This window comes from Rana temporaria, chromosome 5, assembly GCF_905171775.1.
Source record: "Rana temporaria chromosome 5, aRanTem1.1, whole genome shotgun sequence".
Lineage (NCBI taxonomy): Eukaryota > Metazoa > Chordata > Amphibia > Anura > Ranidae > Rana > Rana temporaria.
In genome coordinates this window covers 408,117,803-408,135,375 of record NC_053493.1, presented here as the reverse complement: position 1 = coordinate 408,135,375, position 17,573 = coordinate 408,117,803, and the positions used below count along the sequence as shown (strand labels likewise).

Here is a 17,573-nt window from a genome sequence, read left to right as displayed (position 1 = left end):
ATGTGAGTGAGCTCGCATGGTGGTTAGTTCTTGCGGGCGCGCTCCAGTGATACAGCCGGCGGCTGTATCACTCGGCCCCGTCCCCCGGCGCGCCGCGTCATTGGACGTGATTGACAGCAGTGTGAGCCAATGGCTGCGCTGCTTTCAATCAACCAATGAATGAGCCGAGAAGCCGGCCTAGAAGTCTGCGCTTTCACATCGCGGGACTTTCGAGGGGTCAGGTAAGTAAGCGGGGGGCTCGGGGGGGTGGCGCTAATACACAGATGTCTTTTCACCTTAATGCCTAGAATGCATTAAGGTGAAAAAACTTTTACCTTTACAACCCCTTTAAAGCGGAACTTCACCCAAAAGGGAAAGTTCCTCTTTTCCTCCTCCTCGTCTCCCTCATTTGGAATGATTTTTTATTTATTTTTTGGAGGGGGGAGGGAGCAAGTACCTGATTTTGACATGCACCCACTCCCGTTTCCGGTCAGATCTGAGCGGAAGTTTGGGCTCCCTACTTCCACACACACTCCCAGGAGACTTTGAGACCATTCACTGGACCACATTTGGCACCTTTCAGGGGGGAGGGGGGAGCAGATACCTGTCTAATACAAATCGAAGGGAGAACGAAGATTTGCAGTCCAAGGACCACAGCTATGGAACGCGCTGCCCACTGACATCCGAATGGAGGAAAACCATCGGGCCTTCAGGAAAAAACTTAAGACCCACCTCTTCTGAAGGATCAGGATGACACCGGATAGAAACAAGCGCCTCGTTCGCATTTGTAAAGTTATTCACTCACTTCCGACGATAGATCGCTGCAGAATCTACACCATGTCAGGACCCTCTTCCATCCCCCCGCTATCTTCTGGGAGACACACAGGTCCCAGAAGTCAGTGGGTAGGTTTGCAGTTGTGCCATACTCTTTCCATTTTCAGATGATGGATTGAACAGAGCTCTGTGAGATGTTCAAAGCTTGGGATATTTGTTTTAATAACCTAATCCTGCTTTATACTTCTCCACAACCTTATCCCTGACCTGTCTAGTGTGTTCCTTTGCTTTCATGATGAAGTTTGTTCACTAAGGTTCTCTAACAAAACTCTGAGGGCTTCACAGAACAGCTGTATTTATACACAGTAATTAGTAATTAGGTGACTTCTGAAAGGCAATTGGTTTCACTAGATTTTAGTTAGGGGTATCAGAATAAAGGAGGCTAAATACAAATGCACGCCACACTTTTCAGATATTTATTTGTAAAAAAAATTGGAAAACCATTCATCATTTTCCTTATACTTTCACAGTTATGTGCCACTTTTTTGTCACATAAAATCCTAATAAAAATCAGAATTCTCATTAAAATAACAAATTTTACCACATTGTTTTTTTAAAAACACGTATTGCAACTATAAATTCACATAAACAATAACACGCAAAAAAGGAGCATATAAGATATACTGATGGCCAAGGTGATATTGGTCTGTTATAGTGACAGTTTAGGATTTCCCTACATGTTTCGCCAAGACATTGGCTTCCTCAGGGGAATAGGACGTGACCAAAGTAGGTATAGCTCTACAAAAAGAGAAAAAATAAAATAAACAACATAAGATCAGATAAGTATAAATATACAAAAATGATATAATATAAACATGGTGCGCGATACCGGATAATTGGGCGACCGGGCACTGGGGGTCTCATGCCCCTCCCCCCACACCATATAGCGGGAATCGACATCCCAGTATCCCTAAACGGTCCCCCAACCTACCCTGAAAATCCCAATAAAATTTAAGTTTTTGACAAAATGTGGAAAATCTCAAGGGGTATGAATACTTTTTCAAGGCACTGTAACTTTAGAACATATTATTTTACCGAAAGAGTAGTTGATGCTTAAAGCAGACTTCCAGCAGAGGTAACGAGTCAGTCAACAGTATGTGGAGTGGATTGAAACATTTTTGGAACAAACATACTGTAGATCAAATACTATACACACGATCTGAATTTCCGAATGGCCTAAAATCCAATGTAATTTTCCGTCGGAATTCCGTTCAAGCTGTCTTGCATACACACTGTCAGACCAAATTCCAACCGTCCAAAACGGTCCAAAATGAAAGGGTCACTAAAGGTATTTTTTTTATTTTTTTTTAAATAACAAACATGTTATACTTACCTCCACTGTGCAGCTCGTTTTGCACAGAGTGGCCCTGATCCACGTCTTCTGGGGTCCCTCGGCGGCTGTCTCGGCTCCTCCTCGCAAGAGCTTTCCACCTTCATGCGAGAGAGCTCGCATGGTGGAAAGCTTTTGCAGGCGCGCTCCCGTGATACAGCGGCGGGCATAGGCGCCGACTGTATCACTCGGCCCCGCCCCCCGGCGCGCCGCGTCATCGGATGTGATTGACAGCAGCGCCAGCCAATGGCTGCGCTGCTATCAATCCATCCAGCCTAGCCAATCAACGGCCAGGCTGGGGACCAAAGAGGATCACGAGGACGTGCGCGTGACTTTCGAGGTGTGAGGTAAGTAAAACGGGGGTTCGGGGGGCAGTACCGTTGGATGTTTTTTCACCGTAATGCAAAGCATGCATTAAGGTTAAAAAAACATTTACCTTTACAACCCCTTTAAGTCCAATGCTTCCGATCATGCGTCGACTTGACGTGGGTTTTTTCTCCGTCAGAGTTGCACACAGACAATAGGAATTTCCTATAGTTTTTTTTTTCCATTTGAAAAATGAAACATGTTCTATTTCTAAACACAGATGGGAAAAAAGTCTGATGGGGCCCACACACGATCGGAATTTCTGATGAAAAAAGTCCATCGACTTTTTTCATCGGAAAATCCGATCGTGTGTACGCGGCATTAGAGAAAGGTTAAAAAAAACATCAATGAAAAAACAACCAAAAGCAAAAAAAGGGGGTCAGACGTGATGGGCCGCGTGGTCTTTTTCTTCTATAGCTCTTCTATGTTTCTGTTCCTTTCTATAATGCGGAGTGGCACATGTGTGACAATACAAGGGATGAGGACTAGTTAGAAGTTCCTCCTCTGAAAGGATGGCCTGGGCTGATTCCACAAACACACAAAGAGATGATTTGGATGAGAAATAGACAAAAGGGAAGAGAGATATTCCTTTGTTTCCTCCTCTTTGTCTTCATTAGAAGGAGTCCGTTGTTACTCCGCATCTAATAGACGGATTAGGAAGCCAAGCTTCCAAACCCGAGACACAAAAGATACAAGAAGCTTTCTCCATCTCAAAAGGGTCTCTTGAAACTCGGCACGGAAGGACTGTCCAATGTTTATCATCAATTATAACCAGTTAACCACTTCAGCCCCGGAAGATTTGGCTGCCCAATGACAGGGCCGTTTTTTGCGATACGGTGTTCTGCCGAATAAGTTACGCCGGGCAGATAAGGACCCCCTTGTACTGCGCAAGCGCGGCGCCGAGTCTCCGAAAATAGCCGAACATGTAGAGCTGAGAGTCAGCTCTACACGGCGCATGCACAATGACTATCACATATTAGAGCTGCACGATTAATCGTGGAGAGAATCGCGATCTCGATTCTCCCCGCCCGCGATCTCCCCGCGGGATGACTCGCGATTCTCGGGTGCGGGCATAAATCTCACCTGTCCCATGTGCATGTGTCCCGGAAATCGCTCACATTCCCCATCACCACCATCCTCCAATCCGCAGCAGGAACGTCATCATCCGCCGCCCGCTGCTGTGCCGCATGGCATGCCGGGATATGTAGTCCCCGCCTCTGTTGTTAGTGAAGGGGGAGGTCTCCTTGTAGAACTACCAATCCCAGGATTCCTAGCGAGCCTGGTTCCAGACAGGGAGCGGAGCAGAGAATGCTGACCGGAGCCGGGGAGATCAGGGCAGGTGCTGGGGGAGCCTGGCCGGAGCTTTACCGCTGGAGGAGGCAGAAGACGGGGGAGCACCAAGGTGAGGGCCGGCGGAGGGGTTCCGTGTAACCCGGAGCCTGAGAGAAAAAAACATTGTACTACCTGGGGGCCTGATCGAGAGTATACATATATGGGCAATGGTGACAACATGGGCAATGGTGACAACATGGGCATGTACACCCAGACCAGGTAGGTTTTGTCCCCGGGCGGGAGGGGAGGGAGAATACACAAAGAGTGTTAAGTACCATATATATGGCCCAACTCCATCAAAACCCATTAGTATTAATATCAACCGATGCAGAGAAAGCCTTTGATAGGGTGGACTGGGGATTTTTGAGTGCTACATTACAGCATATAGGATTGGGGATAGGGATGCAAAATTGGATTGCAAGCCTTTACTCGTGCCCGACGGCAAGGGTAAAGGTAAACGATGCATTATCTGATCCGTTCCCAATACGGAATGGAACAAGGCAAGGATGCCCACTTTCCCCAATAATTTGTATCCTCACTCTGGAACCGTTCCTGAGAACTATCCGGTTAAATGCAGACATAAGAGGCCTCCAGATTAAAGGAGTGGAATACAAAGTTGCGGCCTTCGCAGATGATCTCTTATTCTCGATAACGTTCCCAGAACTATCCTTACCATCCTTGTTGAGAGAGATAGGTGAATATGGAGATCTCTCTAACTTTAAGGTAAATTATAGTAAATCAGAGGCAATGGGAATAGAAGTAAACAGGCAGACACAGGAACAACTAGCAGTAAACTTCCCCTTTAAGTGGACGGATTCCCATATACTTTATTTGGGAACAAAAGTATCAAAAAATTTAAATATAATTTTTGAGTTGAACTTTGCACCCCTGGTAAGGCAGATCAAGTTAGATTTCCAGAGATGGAACAAGGAGATCTTTACATGGTTCGGGAGAATTAGCATCTTAAAAATGAACGTTATACCAAGATTACTTTATCTATTTCAAACCCTACCTGTAAAGATCTCCTTGGGCTTCTTAAGGGACTTAAGATCTAGATTTGCTAAGTTTATATGGGCAGGAAAACCAGCGAGAATACGGCGAGAATTCCTGACTTTACCAAAGGAGAGGGGAAGGGTGGGCTTACCAGATCCAATCGGATACTATGAGGCATCTCATATGGCAAAGGTGGTAGAATGGTGCACACACGAGAAGGTAAAACCATGGATCCTTCTGGAGCAAAAAATCACGAACATTCCTCTGGAGGGAATGGCATGGATTCAAGAGGTAGATATACCACCGGGGGTTAAAAAACACCCAAAAATAGGAGCAACTTTACGAGTTATAAAAAAGCTATTTAGGAAAACTAAAATCTCGACACACCTAAGCCCACTTACTCTGGTCCTGGGGAATCCTAGGTTTCAGATAGGTCTTGCAGATCCACATTTTAACACTGTGAGGCCCCGTACACACGACCGAGTTTCTCGGCAGAATTCAGCCAGAAACTCGGTTCAGAGCTGAATTCTGCCGAGAAACCCAGCCGTGTGTACACTTTCGGCCGAGGAAGCCGACGAGGACCTCGGCGAGTAAATAGAGAACATGTTCTCTATTTCCTCGTTGTTCTATGGGAGAACTCGGCCCGCCGAGCTCCTCGGCGGCTCCAGGACTGAACACGCCGAGGAACTCGATGTGTTTGGCACGTCGAGTTCCTCGGCCGTGTGTACGGGGCCCTAAGGCGATTAGGATGGAGTAGATTAATACACTTTGAAGGTGATAATCAAAGGACGAGGGGGGGAGAAAGGGATGAGGTACTGAGAAGAGAACTAGACCCAATGAGACAAATCCAACTAAGAGCCGCTATTAGAGCGATGAACCCAAAAGGGGGAACGTTTAGAGACTTTTCAGGATTTGAGGAAATATGTTTGAAGGGAGAGTTGATGAGACATGGTCTTTCTTTAATGTACAGTCTATGGGTGGAGTCGGAAGCTCCGAAGGAGTTACCATACATACAGTACAAGCATGGGAAAGAGAGTTGGAGGTTGAATTTTCAGAGATTCAGAAAACAAAAATGTTTAATTTTACACATAAAGCCTCCTTAGCTACCAGATATCAGGAGGGAGGTTAGAAAGATCTTAACTAGATGGTACAAAACCCCCGTCTCATTAAATCGGATATTTCCGGAAGCATCAGATCGGTGCTGGCGGTGTGGAGAAGAGGAGGGTACTATGCTACATGTATTTTGGACATGTTCAAAGTTAAAAGAATTTTGGAAAATGGTTACGGACACGGTAAAAGAAATTATAGACGTGGAACTAGGAGGAAATCCCGCCACCTATTTACTACTTGATATCCCAATTTCCACGGCTAAGTTTAAAAAAATCCCTACTTAGACATTTACTGACCGCTGCAAGGGCATGTATTCCAATTCTGTGGAAAAGCACAACTATCCCTACTAGACAACAATGGTTAGGCAGAGTATCAGAAATCCAACAGATGGAGAATCTGACTATGGGATTAAGAGAACAAGAGGAGAAGTATAGATTGATTTGGACCCCATACACAAGATATAGAGACAGGGATCTTTGAGGGGGGAGGAGGGAAGAGAGGAGAGGGGGACACTGGGGAAGGGTTCCCCCTTTTTTTTGGGGGGGAAGGGGCGGAGGGAGGTTGGGGAGGATAGGGTAGGGTACTGGAAATTGGAATAAGAGGAACAATGTTTTTGGATAATAAGATAATGTCAATCTATGTAATAGTATATAGAAGCTATATATATCTGTAAATGAAGCAACTAAGTATGGATAAAAATGAAAGGAAAAATAATACCTTCTGTGCTTGGTTGGAAGACTCTTTGGAAAAAAAAAACATGGGCAATGGTGACAACATGGGCAATGGTGACAATATGAGTAGAGGTGACAACATGGGCAATGATGACAACATGGGCAATGGTTACAACATGAGTAGAGGTGACAACATGGGCAATTTTGACAAGAACAGGGTTTACTACCACTTTGAATAAAAAAACATGAGAATCCTGAGAGAATCGTGATCTTCATTTTATGCAAAAGAATGGCGATTCTCATTTTTCCCAGAATCGTGCAGCTCTATCACATATGCCGTACGCTCCCGCCCGGCAGATAAGGACCCCCTTGTACTGCGCAGGCGGGGCGCTAAGTCTCCGAAAATAGCCAAACATGTAGAGCTGAGAGTCAGCTCTACACGGCGCATGCGCAATGACTATCAAATATGCCGTACGCTCCCGATGCTAGTGCTACCCTACAATGGCGATTTTAACAATAAAGTTCCCGTCTTAGCGGGGCGAGTTGGCTAGGGTGACCACATTTCCAAACTGCCATTCAGGGACACACCCCCTCTCTCACATTCCCCCCCAAAAAAGATGAGGGGGCGGGGCTAAATGTAGTCTCGGGTTGATGGGGAATTTGGCAGCAGGTTATTTATCAGGTGAATGTGCCACTTGCCACCAGATGCAGTGCCGCTTGCCACCCATAGCCTGCTACCAGATGCAGTGCTGTTGTCACTCCCTCTGCATTAACCGCGTGCGTAGAAGGAAAGGAGTGGCGTCACTATCGGGAGAGTGAAGATCCCACCAGTCCCTGATGCTTGCCGCTTGGTGCCGGAGAAGGAGGAGGTGCCGAGGTGGGTGGGGACAGCAGTGCTGCGCTAGGCGCAGGCCTCGCTCCCGGTCTCACTGTCTGAGAGTAAATTGTCACTGGTTGCAAGATGCCAGGCAGCGCCGGCCCTAGCAACCAGATCCGGAAATGTAGTTATTAGTTAGTAGGGAGTGGCGGTGTCCTCTATTTCATGTCGGGACATTGTATTCACACAATGTAACCCCAACTTGTTATAGTTTACCAAAAATTGGGTAAATATTGCATTTCTGTGTCCTAAAATGAACATCAGTGTATTTTTTATTTGAAATTTTGTTCTTGATAAACCGTCTTGCTAATGTAGCCTTATATTTATTTTAGGCACCCAACTGCGTAGTAACATAACAGTAACCAAAAATCCAACATAAAAAGTCGGCTGTGTGTTGTGTCTTTCCTGAATTGTGCTGTGTAAGTGTCTAATGGAACGTTATACGCCTAATTATTCCTTTTTATTTTGGTTGCAGATGTCCTCTGTCCAAACGTCAGAGTCGAGGGTGAGCGTTTTAAACACAAGAATGGAGAAAAAGACGAAATTCCAGGTAGGTTAAGGGATGAAAAAACAAAGGGTGCAATCAGCGTAAAAACAATGAAAATTAGTAATAAACTTCCCCCCTCAAATTGCAAGCTGAACACTGACAGGACAATCACAAAATCCCAAAAATGCAAAATATATAAGAAAATAGTGCAGCGCAATGAAAATATTCCTAATAAGAATTAAAGTGCAAAAAAACCAGTATATTGACCCAAATTTTTTTAAGTAAAGCAAAACAGAAAAAAAATGTCCATATAGTGAAAAATCCACAGGAATAAAGTGACCAACACTTCCAAATCTTCACCGGTGACTTTAAATTCAAATGAGTGATCCCTCCACCATTAAAGGGGTTGTAAAGGTAAAAGTTTTTTCACCTTAATGCATCCTATGCATTAAGGTGAAAAAACATCCGATGGTAACGCCCCCCCCCCCCCCCCCCCCCGAGCCCCCGTTTTACTTACCTGACCGTTCGAAATTCCCGGGCGCGTTCACGTGATGTTCTTGGTTTCCCAGCCTGGCCGTTGATTGGCTAGGCTGGGCGGATTGATAGAAGCGCAGCCATTGGCTGGCGCTGCTGTCAATCACAGCGGATGACGCAGCGCGCCGGGGGGTGGGCCGAGTGATACAGTCGGCGGCTATGGCCACCGATGTATCACGGGAGCGCGCTCGCAAAAGCTTTCCACAATGCGAGGGAGCTCGCATGAACGTGGAAAGCTTTTGCGAGGAGGAGCCGAGACAGCCGCCGAGGGACCCCAGAAGACACGAATCCGGGTCACACTGTGCAAAACGAACTGCACAGCGGAGGTAAGTATAACATGTTTGTTATTTAAAAAAAAAAACATTTCTGCCTTTAGTGTCCCTTTAAGAATGGCTACTCTCACCTTAAAGTGGAGGTTCACCCGAAAACTTAATTTTTAACATTAGATTGATGCTCATTTTGTCAAGGGGGATCGGGTAGTTTTTTTTAAATCGAAGTAGCCGAACGTCGGTGCGCAGGCGCCGTATAGAGCCGCACCGACGTTCGGCTTCTTTCGGCTACTCGTGACGTGATGTATGCGACCGTCGGAAGCCTGTCAATCAAATAGGTACGCCCAGTCCCGCAGCCCATACCCGGAAGCGGCGGAGAAGATCGCTCTCTAAAACGGTAAGTACTGCTTCGATTTAAAAAAAAAACACCCGATTCCCCTTCACAAAATGAGCATCAATCTAATGTTAAAAAAAAAAATTCGGGTGAACTCCCGCTTTAAGGTATGGACCCCTGTTTTACCAGGCAGTCATACCAGCAGAAATCAAAACAGATTGGTGCGATGAGTGAAGCCTCATACACACGACCGAGGAACATCGTTTTGCTCGTCGAGTTCCTTGTTAGGCTGTCGAGGAACTCGACGTGCCAATTTTCTCAATTCCTGTTGAGGAAAAGGATAACATGCTCTCTTTTTGGCTCGACGAGTTCCTCGACAGTTTCCTCGTCGCTTCCGTATAATTACGCAATGAATATGCAAATGAGGAGTTACGCAGATTCAGAAACGAAAGACCGCCCGGCGCTTTTTTTTTACGTCGTTTGCGTTCGGCTTTTTACGGTGTATAGTTACCCCTGCTATATGAGGCGTAGCTAATGTTAAGTATGGCCGTCGTTCCCGTGCCGAGTTTTGAAATTTTACGTTGTTTGCGTAAGTCGTTTGCGAATACGGATGGACGTAATGTACGTTCCCGTCGATACCAATGACGTCCTTGCGACGTCATTTAGAGCAATGCACTCTGGGATTTTTTTGGGATGGCGCATGTGCAGTTCGGTCGGCGTGGGGGCACGCTTCATTTAAATGATACACGCCCCCTACGAATTTGAATTCCACCGGGGGATTTACGATACGCTGCCGCAACTTTACAGGCAAGTGCTTTAAAGATCCGCTCACCTATCTGAATCTAGCCCAATGTGTTTTATCAGAGATGGCAGCAAGCGACTTCAGGCTCCTTCCCCCGTACGCGTTACGTTGTAGCAACTTCCTCAGCGGGGCGGGGCCTGATAAGTCACTAGCTTGCCTTAATATAGTCTCTGGTCATCTGAACGATCGCGGTAAACAATGTGATTACGCCGGCATGGAAAAAACGGGTCGTCCAGGGGAAACCGGAAGAACGTAATGCCGTCGGAAAACAACGTCAGACGTCAATCAAGTGCAGACAACTTTATTGTTCACGCATAATATTGGCATAAACGACGATTTTCCACGACCAAAAAAGACCAAAAAAATATTCCATTCTATCTAGCAAGATATTTTTAGAATAGTTTTTTGGTATTTTTTGGTCGTGGAAAATTGTCGTTTACAAGCACGTACAGGTACGTCGCCTTTAAGAGCCCAGCCGTGGGTCGTGTACGCGCCGCCGGCGGCGGCTCGCTTGCGACATAGTCCTGAGCTCTCCGACCCGTGGACCCGATCGCCGCCGGTGTCCCACAATCGGGTCACAGGAGCTGAAGAACGGGGAGAGGAGTGTAAACAAACCTTCCCTGTTCTTCTCTGTGGCAGTGTCACTGATCGTCTGTTCCCTGTCATAGGGAACAACGATCAGTGACGTCACACGTCCAGCCACGCCCTCCTACAGAAAGAAACACACAATAGGACACACTTAACCCCTTTAGCGCCCCCTAGTGGTTAACCCATTCACTGCCATTGTCATTTACACAGTAATCGGTGCATTTTTATAGCACTGCTCGCTGTGAAAATGACAATGGTCCCAAAAATGTGTCAAAAGTGTCCGATGTGTCCGCCATAATGTCGCAGTCACGATAAAAATCACTGATCGCCGCCATTACTAGTAAAAAAAATATATATATTAATAAAAATGCCATAAAACTAATTTCTATTTTTTATACGCTATAACTTTTGCGCAAACCAATCAATAAACGCTTATTGCAATTTTTTTTTTACCAAAAATATGTATCAGGCCCCGTACACACGACCGAGTTTCTCGGCAGAATTCAGCCAGAAACTCGGTCGGAGCTGGATTCTGGCGAGAAACTCTGTCGTGTGTACACTTTTCAGCGAGGAAGCCGACGAGGAACTCGTCGGGCCGAAAAGAGAACATGTTCTCTATTTTCTCGTTAGTCAATGGGAAAAGTCGGCCCGCCGAGTTCCTCGGCGGCTTTCACACTGAACTCGACGAGGAACTCGATGTGTTCGGCACGTCGAGTTCCTCGGTCGTGTGTACGGGGCCTAAGAATACGTATCGGTCTAAACTGAGGAAAAAAAATGTAGTTTTATATATTTTTCGGGGATATTTATTATAGCAGAAAAAGCAAAAATATAGCAAAAAAATATTGAGGCAGATCCACAGAGCGAGTACGCCGGCGTATCTACTGATACGCCGCCGTACTTTCAAATTTCCCGCGTCGTATCTTTAGTTTTAATCCTCAAACCAAGATACGACGACATCTGGGTTAGATCCGACAAGCGTACGGCTTCGTACGCCTTCGGATCTTAGACGCAATACTTTGGCGTCCGCTGGGTGGAGTTTGCGTCGTTTTTTGTGTCGGGTATGCAAATTAGCTATTTCCGACGATCCACGAACGTACGAGCGGCCGTCGCATTCTCTTATGTTGTCTCTAGTCGGCTTTTTCCGGCGTATAGTTAACCAGTTCCCGACCTCCTCATGTACATTTACGTCAGCAGAATGGCACGGATAGGCTCATCCACGTACCTGTACGTCCTCTGCTAGACGTGGGTGGGGGGTCCGATCGGGACCCCCCCCCCGGTACATGCGGAGGTCGGGTCCGCTCGGGGAGCGATCCGGGACGACGGCCCGGCTATTTGTTTTTAGCCGCTCCGTCGCGATCGCTCCCCAGAGCTGAAGAACGGGGAGAGCCGTATGTAAACACGGCTTCCCCGTGCTTCACTGTGGCGGCGCATCGATCGAGTGATCCCTTTTATAGGGAAGACTCGATCGATGGTGTCAGTCCTACAGCCACACCCCCCTACACTAGTAAACACACACTAGGTGATCCCTAAATGTTACAGCGCCCCCTGTGTTTAACTCCCAAACTGCAACTGTCATTTTCACAATAAAGAATGCAATTTAAATGCATTTTTTGCTGTGAAAATGACAATGGTCCCAAAAATGTGTCAAAATTGTCTGAAGTGTCTGCCATAATGTCGCAGTCACGAAAAAAATCGCTGATCGCCGCCATTACTAGTAAAAAAAATAAAAAAAAATAAAAATCCAAAAAAACTATCCCCTATTTTGTAAACGCTATAAATTTTGCGCAAACCAACCGATAAACGATTATTGCGATTTTTTTTTACCAAAAATAGGTAGAAGAATACGTATCGGCCTAAACTGAGGAAAAAAAAAAATGTTATATATGTTTTTGGGGGATATTTATTACAGCAAAAAGTAAAAAATATTGCATTTTTTTTTAAATTGTCGCTCTATTTTTGTTTATAGCGCAAAAAATAAAAACCGCAGAGGTGATCAAATACCACCAAAAGAAAGCTCTATTTGTGGGGAAAAAAGGACGCCAATTTTGTTTGGGAGCCACGTCGCACGACCGCGCAATTGTCTGTTAAAGCGACGCAGTCCCGAACTGTAAAAACCCCTTGGGTCTTTAGCCAGCATATTGGTCCGGGGCTTAAGTGGTTAAAGCTGGTATTTTTGGGCGTATAGATAGACTTGCCATGTTAAGTATGGCCATCGTTCCCGCGTTTTTTTTTTTTTTTGCATAAGTCGTCCGTGAATCGGGATGGACGTAATTCACGTCTATGTTTAAAAAAATGACGTCCTTGCGCAATGCACGGCGGAAAATTTAGGGACGTCGCATTCGCAGTTCATTCGGCGCGGAGACGCGCTTCATTTAAATGAAACACGCCCCCTAATTGCCGATTTGAATTCCGCCGCCAGAGATACACTACGCCGCCGTAACTTACGGTGCAAATTCTTCCAGGATTCGAATTTAAAGCCAGGTAAGGTACGGCGGCGTAGCGTATCTCGGATACGATGCGCCGGGGCAGATCTTTGTGGATCTGCCCCATTGCTTTTTGTTTTCAAAATTGACGCTCTTTTTTTGTTTATAAAAATAAAAACCACAGAGGTGATCCAATATCACCAAAAGAAATCTCTATTTGTGGGGAAAAAAAGGACGTCAATTTTGTTTCAGGAGCCACGTCGCACGACTGCGCAATTGTCATTCAAAGCGACGCAGTGCCAAATCGCAAAACAGTGGCCCGGTCATTGACCAGCAAAATGGTCCGGGGCTGAAGTGGTTAAGCCTATGGGGAGATTAGGTTGGCCATCTTGGGACGGTGGACTGGTTTATTAATTAGCGAGAAAATAGTTTTAATTTAAGTTTCTTAATAAAAAGTATATTATACTGAAAAAGCAAATATAAACAGTATAATACATTTTCCTTAATTGGCTTAATTTAAAGCCATTTTTTTCCCCCCCATTACATCTACTTTTAATGACCCAGGCACTAATTCCGCTTACCATGAACACTACTACAATAATCCTTTTCACACTCAATGTATTTAGAAAGTTCTCTTTGTCTTCAAAAGCACCGGCCCAATATTTACATGATTAATGATGGAGCAGATCCTTAGCATAATGGGCTCACTAATGATACGTAGATTTGGGCAATGACTAATACACAAAATGTATTTTGCAAAAGTGACCTTTCCAGGAGTCGCGGAGGTCACAAGACCTCATTTATTTCTCAGGAAGACGGGGGGCCCCCGCGGCAGCCATACATTGGGATTAGCCAAAGCCGCACAATAAATAATTGTTTGGTTTTCGGTCCTGATATAAGCAAATTCCATGATATATGAATAACAATGTAAATTTCTTGAACTTTTGCTGAGCTTTTTTTCCTCTTTTCTCTTTTTTTTCTTGTATAAGTGAATAAAGAATGCAGTGAACAAGACATGCATATTAAAAGGGTATTTCATCATGTTCTCAATTTATCTCAAACCCCACAAGTGCCAGGGCTGGTTCGGTGGAACACGTATGGTCAGAGGCGTATCTAGTGAAAATAGCGCCTATGGGCAAGCACTGAAACTGCGCCCCCTGTCAAAAAATTTGAAACACATCTTTTAGATAACCTTAACCTCCTTGGCGGTATCCCCAAGCGTGACTCGGGGTGGTTTTTCCATGCTAGGATCGGTATCCCCGAGTCACGCTCGGGGTAGATGTGCAGAGCGTGCAGTGGCGCGGCTTACCTTCTCGCTGAATCCACAGGCTTGGTTTACTTACCTTGTCCCTGGATCCTGCGATGCATCCCCGCTGTGTGAGCGAGCGGGACCTCGCTCGATTCACAGTGTCCTCCTGTGCCGCCGATGCCCGTTCCCTGCGACGTTACGACGCACGGGGGCGGAGAACGGCGCCAAATTCAAAAAAGTAAACAAACACTTTACATACAGTATACTGTAATCTTATAGATTACAGTACTGTATGTAAAAAATACACACCCCCCTTGTCCCTAGTGGTCTGCCCAGTGTCCTACATGTACTTTTATATAATAAAAACTGTTCTTTCTGCCTGCAAACTGTAGATTGTCCAAAAGTGTCCCTTTATGTCAAAAATGGTTTTAGAGCCGCTAGAAAACAGCGATAATAAATTATAATCACTTGCAGAATTGTGCGATAGCGATTTGTGGGGAAATTCTTCATAAAAAAAATAAAAGTAATGACAGCGACAATTCTGCAACTGAGAACATTTCAGTGATTTTGAGTTGATTACATTATTGAATAATTTTTATTATAATTATATTATTACTTGTTATAATTATTTATTATTTTATAATTTATAATTTAGTTTTTTTTTTTTAAATCATACCCGGGATGCCTACTAGACTCTTGTTTGGTCAGATTTAAATGAGTTATTCCTAAGAATTGCAGGTCTACAGTATAAAACGCTAAATTTCCTTGCAAATAATTGTACCGCTTTTGGTACGTAATTCCAGACAGAATCATACCGCCAGGGAGGTTAACAAAAAAAACAGCTAACAAAACTAGTGATATTTATCATCCCTTGTGATACTTTGGGTAGTGACCTATCCTCTTTATGGAGAAATGTGGGGTTTATTAGACCCCTGATCCCTCCTCTGCTCTCCAAGGCCAGGTAAATGCAGAACCAATACTGGAAGTGATGAAATCTTCATCACTTAAGGCCTCAGTTTTCACAGAGGAGAGGGAAAAACTGATGTTCCTCTGTCTTCTTTGTGCGCTGCCAATCCGACCAGATGGAATGGAAGAGCCTGGGAGAACAGGGGAGGGCTGTGGCTGAACGCAGCAGGGATAGCGCTGCCATTGGGCTAGATTCACATAGCCCGCCCTAACTTTGCGGCGGCATAGTGTATCGCGTTTACATTACGCCGCCGTAAGTTAGCGAGGCAAGTACATAATTCACAAAGTACTTGCCTGCTAAGTTACGGCGGCGTAGCGTAAATCATGCGGGCGTAAGGGCGGCTAATTCAAATTCGGCTGAGGGGGCGTGTTTTATGTTAATGGGCTTGACCTGACGTGATTGACGTATTTTTCGAACGGCGCATGCGCCGTCCGCCTACATGTCCCAGTGTGCATTGCGGCTAAGTACGCCGCACGGTCCTATTGATTTCGACATGGACGTAAATTACGTAAAACCCTATTCACGGACGACTTACGCAAACGTTGTAAAATTTTCAAATTTCGGCGCGGGAACGGCGGCCATACTTATCATTACTATTCCAGCTATTTGATGGAATAACTTTAGGCCTGCTAATGCGTTACGTAAACGGCGTATCTGTACTGCGTCGGCCGGGCGTACGTTCGTGAATAGGCGTATCTAGTGATTTACATATTCTACGCCGACCGCAATGGAAGTGCCACCTAGCGGCCAGCCTAAATATTGCAACCTAAGATAGGACGGCGCAAGCCGTTGTATCTTAGATAGGTTTAAGTGTATCTCTGTTTGAGAATACACTTAAACTTAGAACGGCGCAGATTCTGAGTTAGGTCGGTGTATCTACTGATACGCCGGCCGCACTCTTACTGAATCTAGCCCATTGTCTATTAGCAAAGGTGCCGAAAAGGAGATCCTGCCTATGCTCGGGAGGAGGGAAGAAGAGACCCTCAGACCCTGGTAAGTGCCTTGCTGCCCAGCCACTCATCAGTGCCCCCTTCATATGGCGCCCATGGCACTTTCCATGGCTGCCATACCCTAGATACGCCACTGCGTATGGCCTATGGCTAAATGAGGCAATGAGATGTAAAGCGTGTTATTGATGATTGGCCCATTCATTATTTTTGTCAGCAGCCTCGATTGCCTACTGGCTTGGCCTCTCGTAAAGTGGACCTATTAGTAACTTTACAGGTCAACTATATATACATTTTTTTCCCTCAGTTTAGGCCGATACGTATTCTTCTACATATTTTTGGTAAAAAATCGCAATAAGCGTTTATCGATTGGTTTGCGCAAAAGTTATAGCGTCTACAAAATAGGGGGTAGTTTTATGGCATCTTTATTAATATTTCTTTTTTACTAGTAATGGCGGCGATCTGCGATTTTTATCGTGACTGCGACTTTATGGCGGAAACATCGGACACTTTTGACGCTATTTTGGGACCATTCACATTTATACAGCGATCAGTGCTATAAATGCACTGATTACTGTATAAATGTGACTAGCAGGGAAGGGGTTAACCAGTAGGGGGCAGGGATGGGGTTACGTGTGTCCTAGGGAGTGATTCTAACTGCGTGGGGGCTGGGCTAATCGCTGCTCCCGATGAGAGGGAGCAGACGATCAGTGTCCTAGTCACTATGCAGAACAGGGAGATGGTTGGTTGTCACCTTATGCCTTGTACACATGATCGGTTTTCCCGACGGTAAAAAGTCCACCAAGAAAAACAAGGGGAAAACCGAGAACCTGCTCGAGAGCTTTGTTCGGGAAACCCGGCCGTGTGTATGCTCCACCGCAGGTTTTCCCCATAGGTAAACCGCCTGCTTAAAAACCGGCGGGAAAAAAAGGGCTCATGTTCTCATTTTTCCAGCCAGGATTCCCGGCGGTTTTCCCGGCCAAAAGCTCCCATGGCAGTTTTCCCGACTGGAAAACCGGTCGTGTGTACGAGGCATTAGAGTTAGAAATTATTTATTGCTTAAGGAACCCCTAGCAACTTCTGGAGGAACCCTGGTTGAGAAACCCTGGCTTAGGCCTCGTACACACGACCGAGAAACTAGTCGTGAATAAAACATCGTTTTCCTCTACGAGTTCCTTGTCAGACTTGTCGAGAATCTTGTCAAGCTTTCTTTGCGTACACACTGTCAAGACAAAATCTCGCCGTTCTCAAACGCGGTGACGTACAACACATTCGACGGCACTATAAAGGGGAAGTTTGATTCCACTGGCGCCACCCTTGGGGCTGCTTTTGCTAATCTCATGTTACTGCGTGTTAAAGTGGAGGTTCACCCAAAAACGTAATTTTTAACATTAGATTGAGGCTCGGTTTGTGAAGGGGAATCGGGTGTTTTTTTTTTAAATCAAAGCTGTACTTACCGTTTTAGAGAGCGATCTTCTCCG

General features: G+C 45.4%; 1 protein-coding gene across 1 annotated transcript in view; it reads left to right on the top strand.

Annotated features, from left to right (window-relative positions):
- Positions 1-17,573, top strand: part of COL22A1 (collagen type XXII alpha 1 chain) — a 513,833-nt gene that overhangs the window by 142,501 nt on the left and 353,759 nt on the right. The window contains exon 4 of the mRNA XM_040355007.1: positions 7,968-8,042. Within this exon, the coding sequence (XP_040210941.1) occupies positions 7,968-8,042 (75 nt within the window). The remainder of the gene's footprint in view (positions 1-7,967; positions 8,043-17,573) is intronic.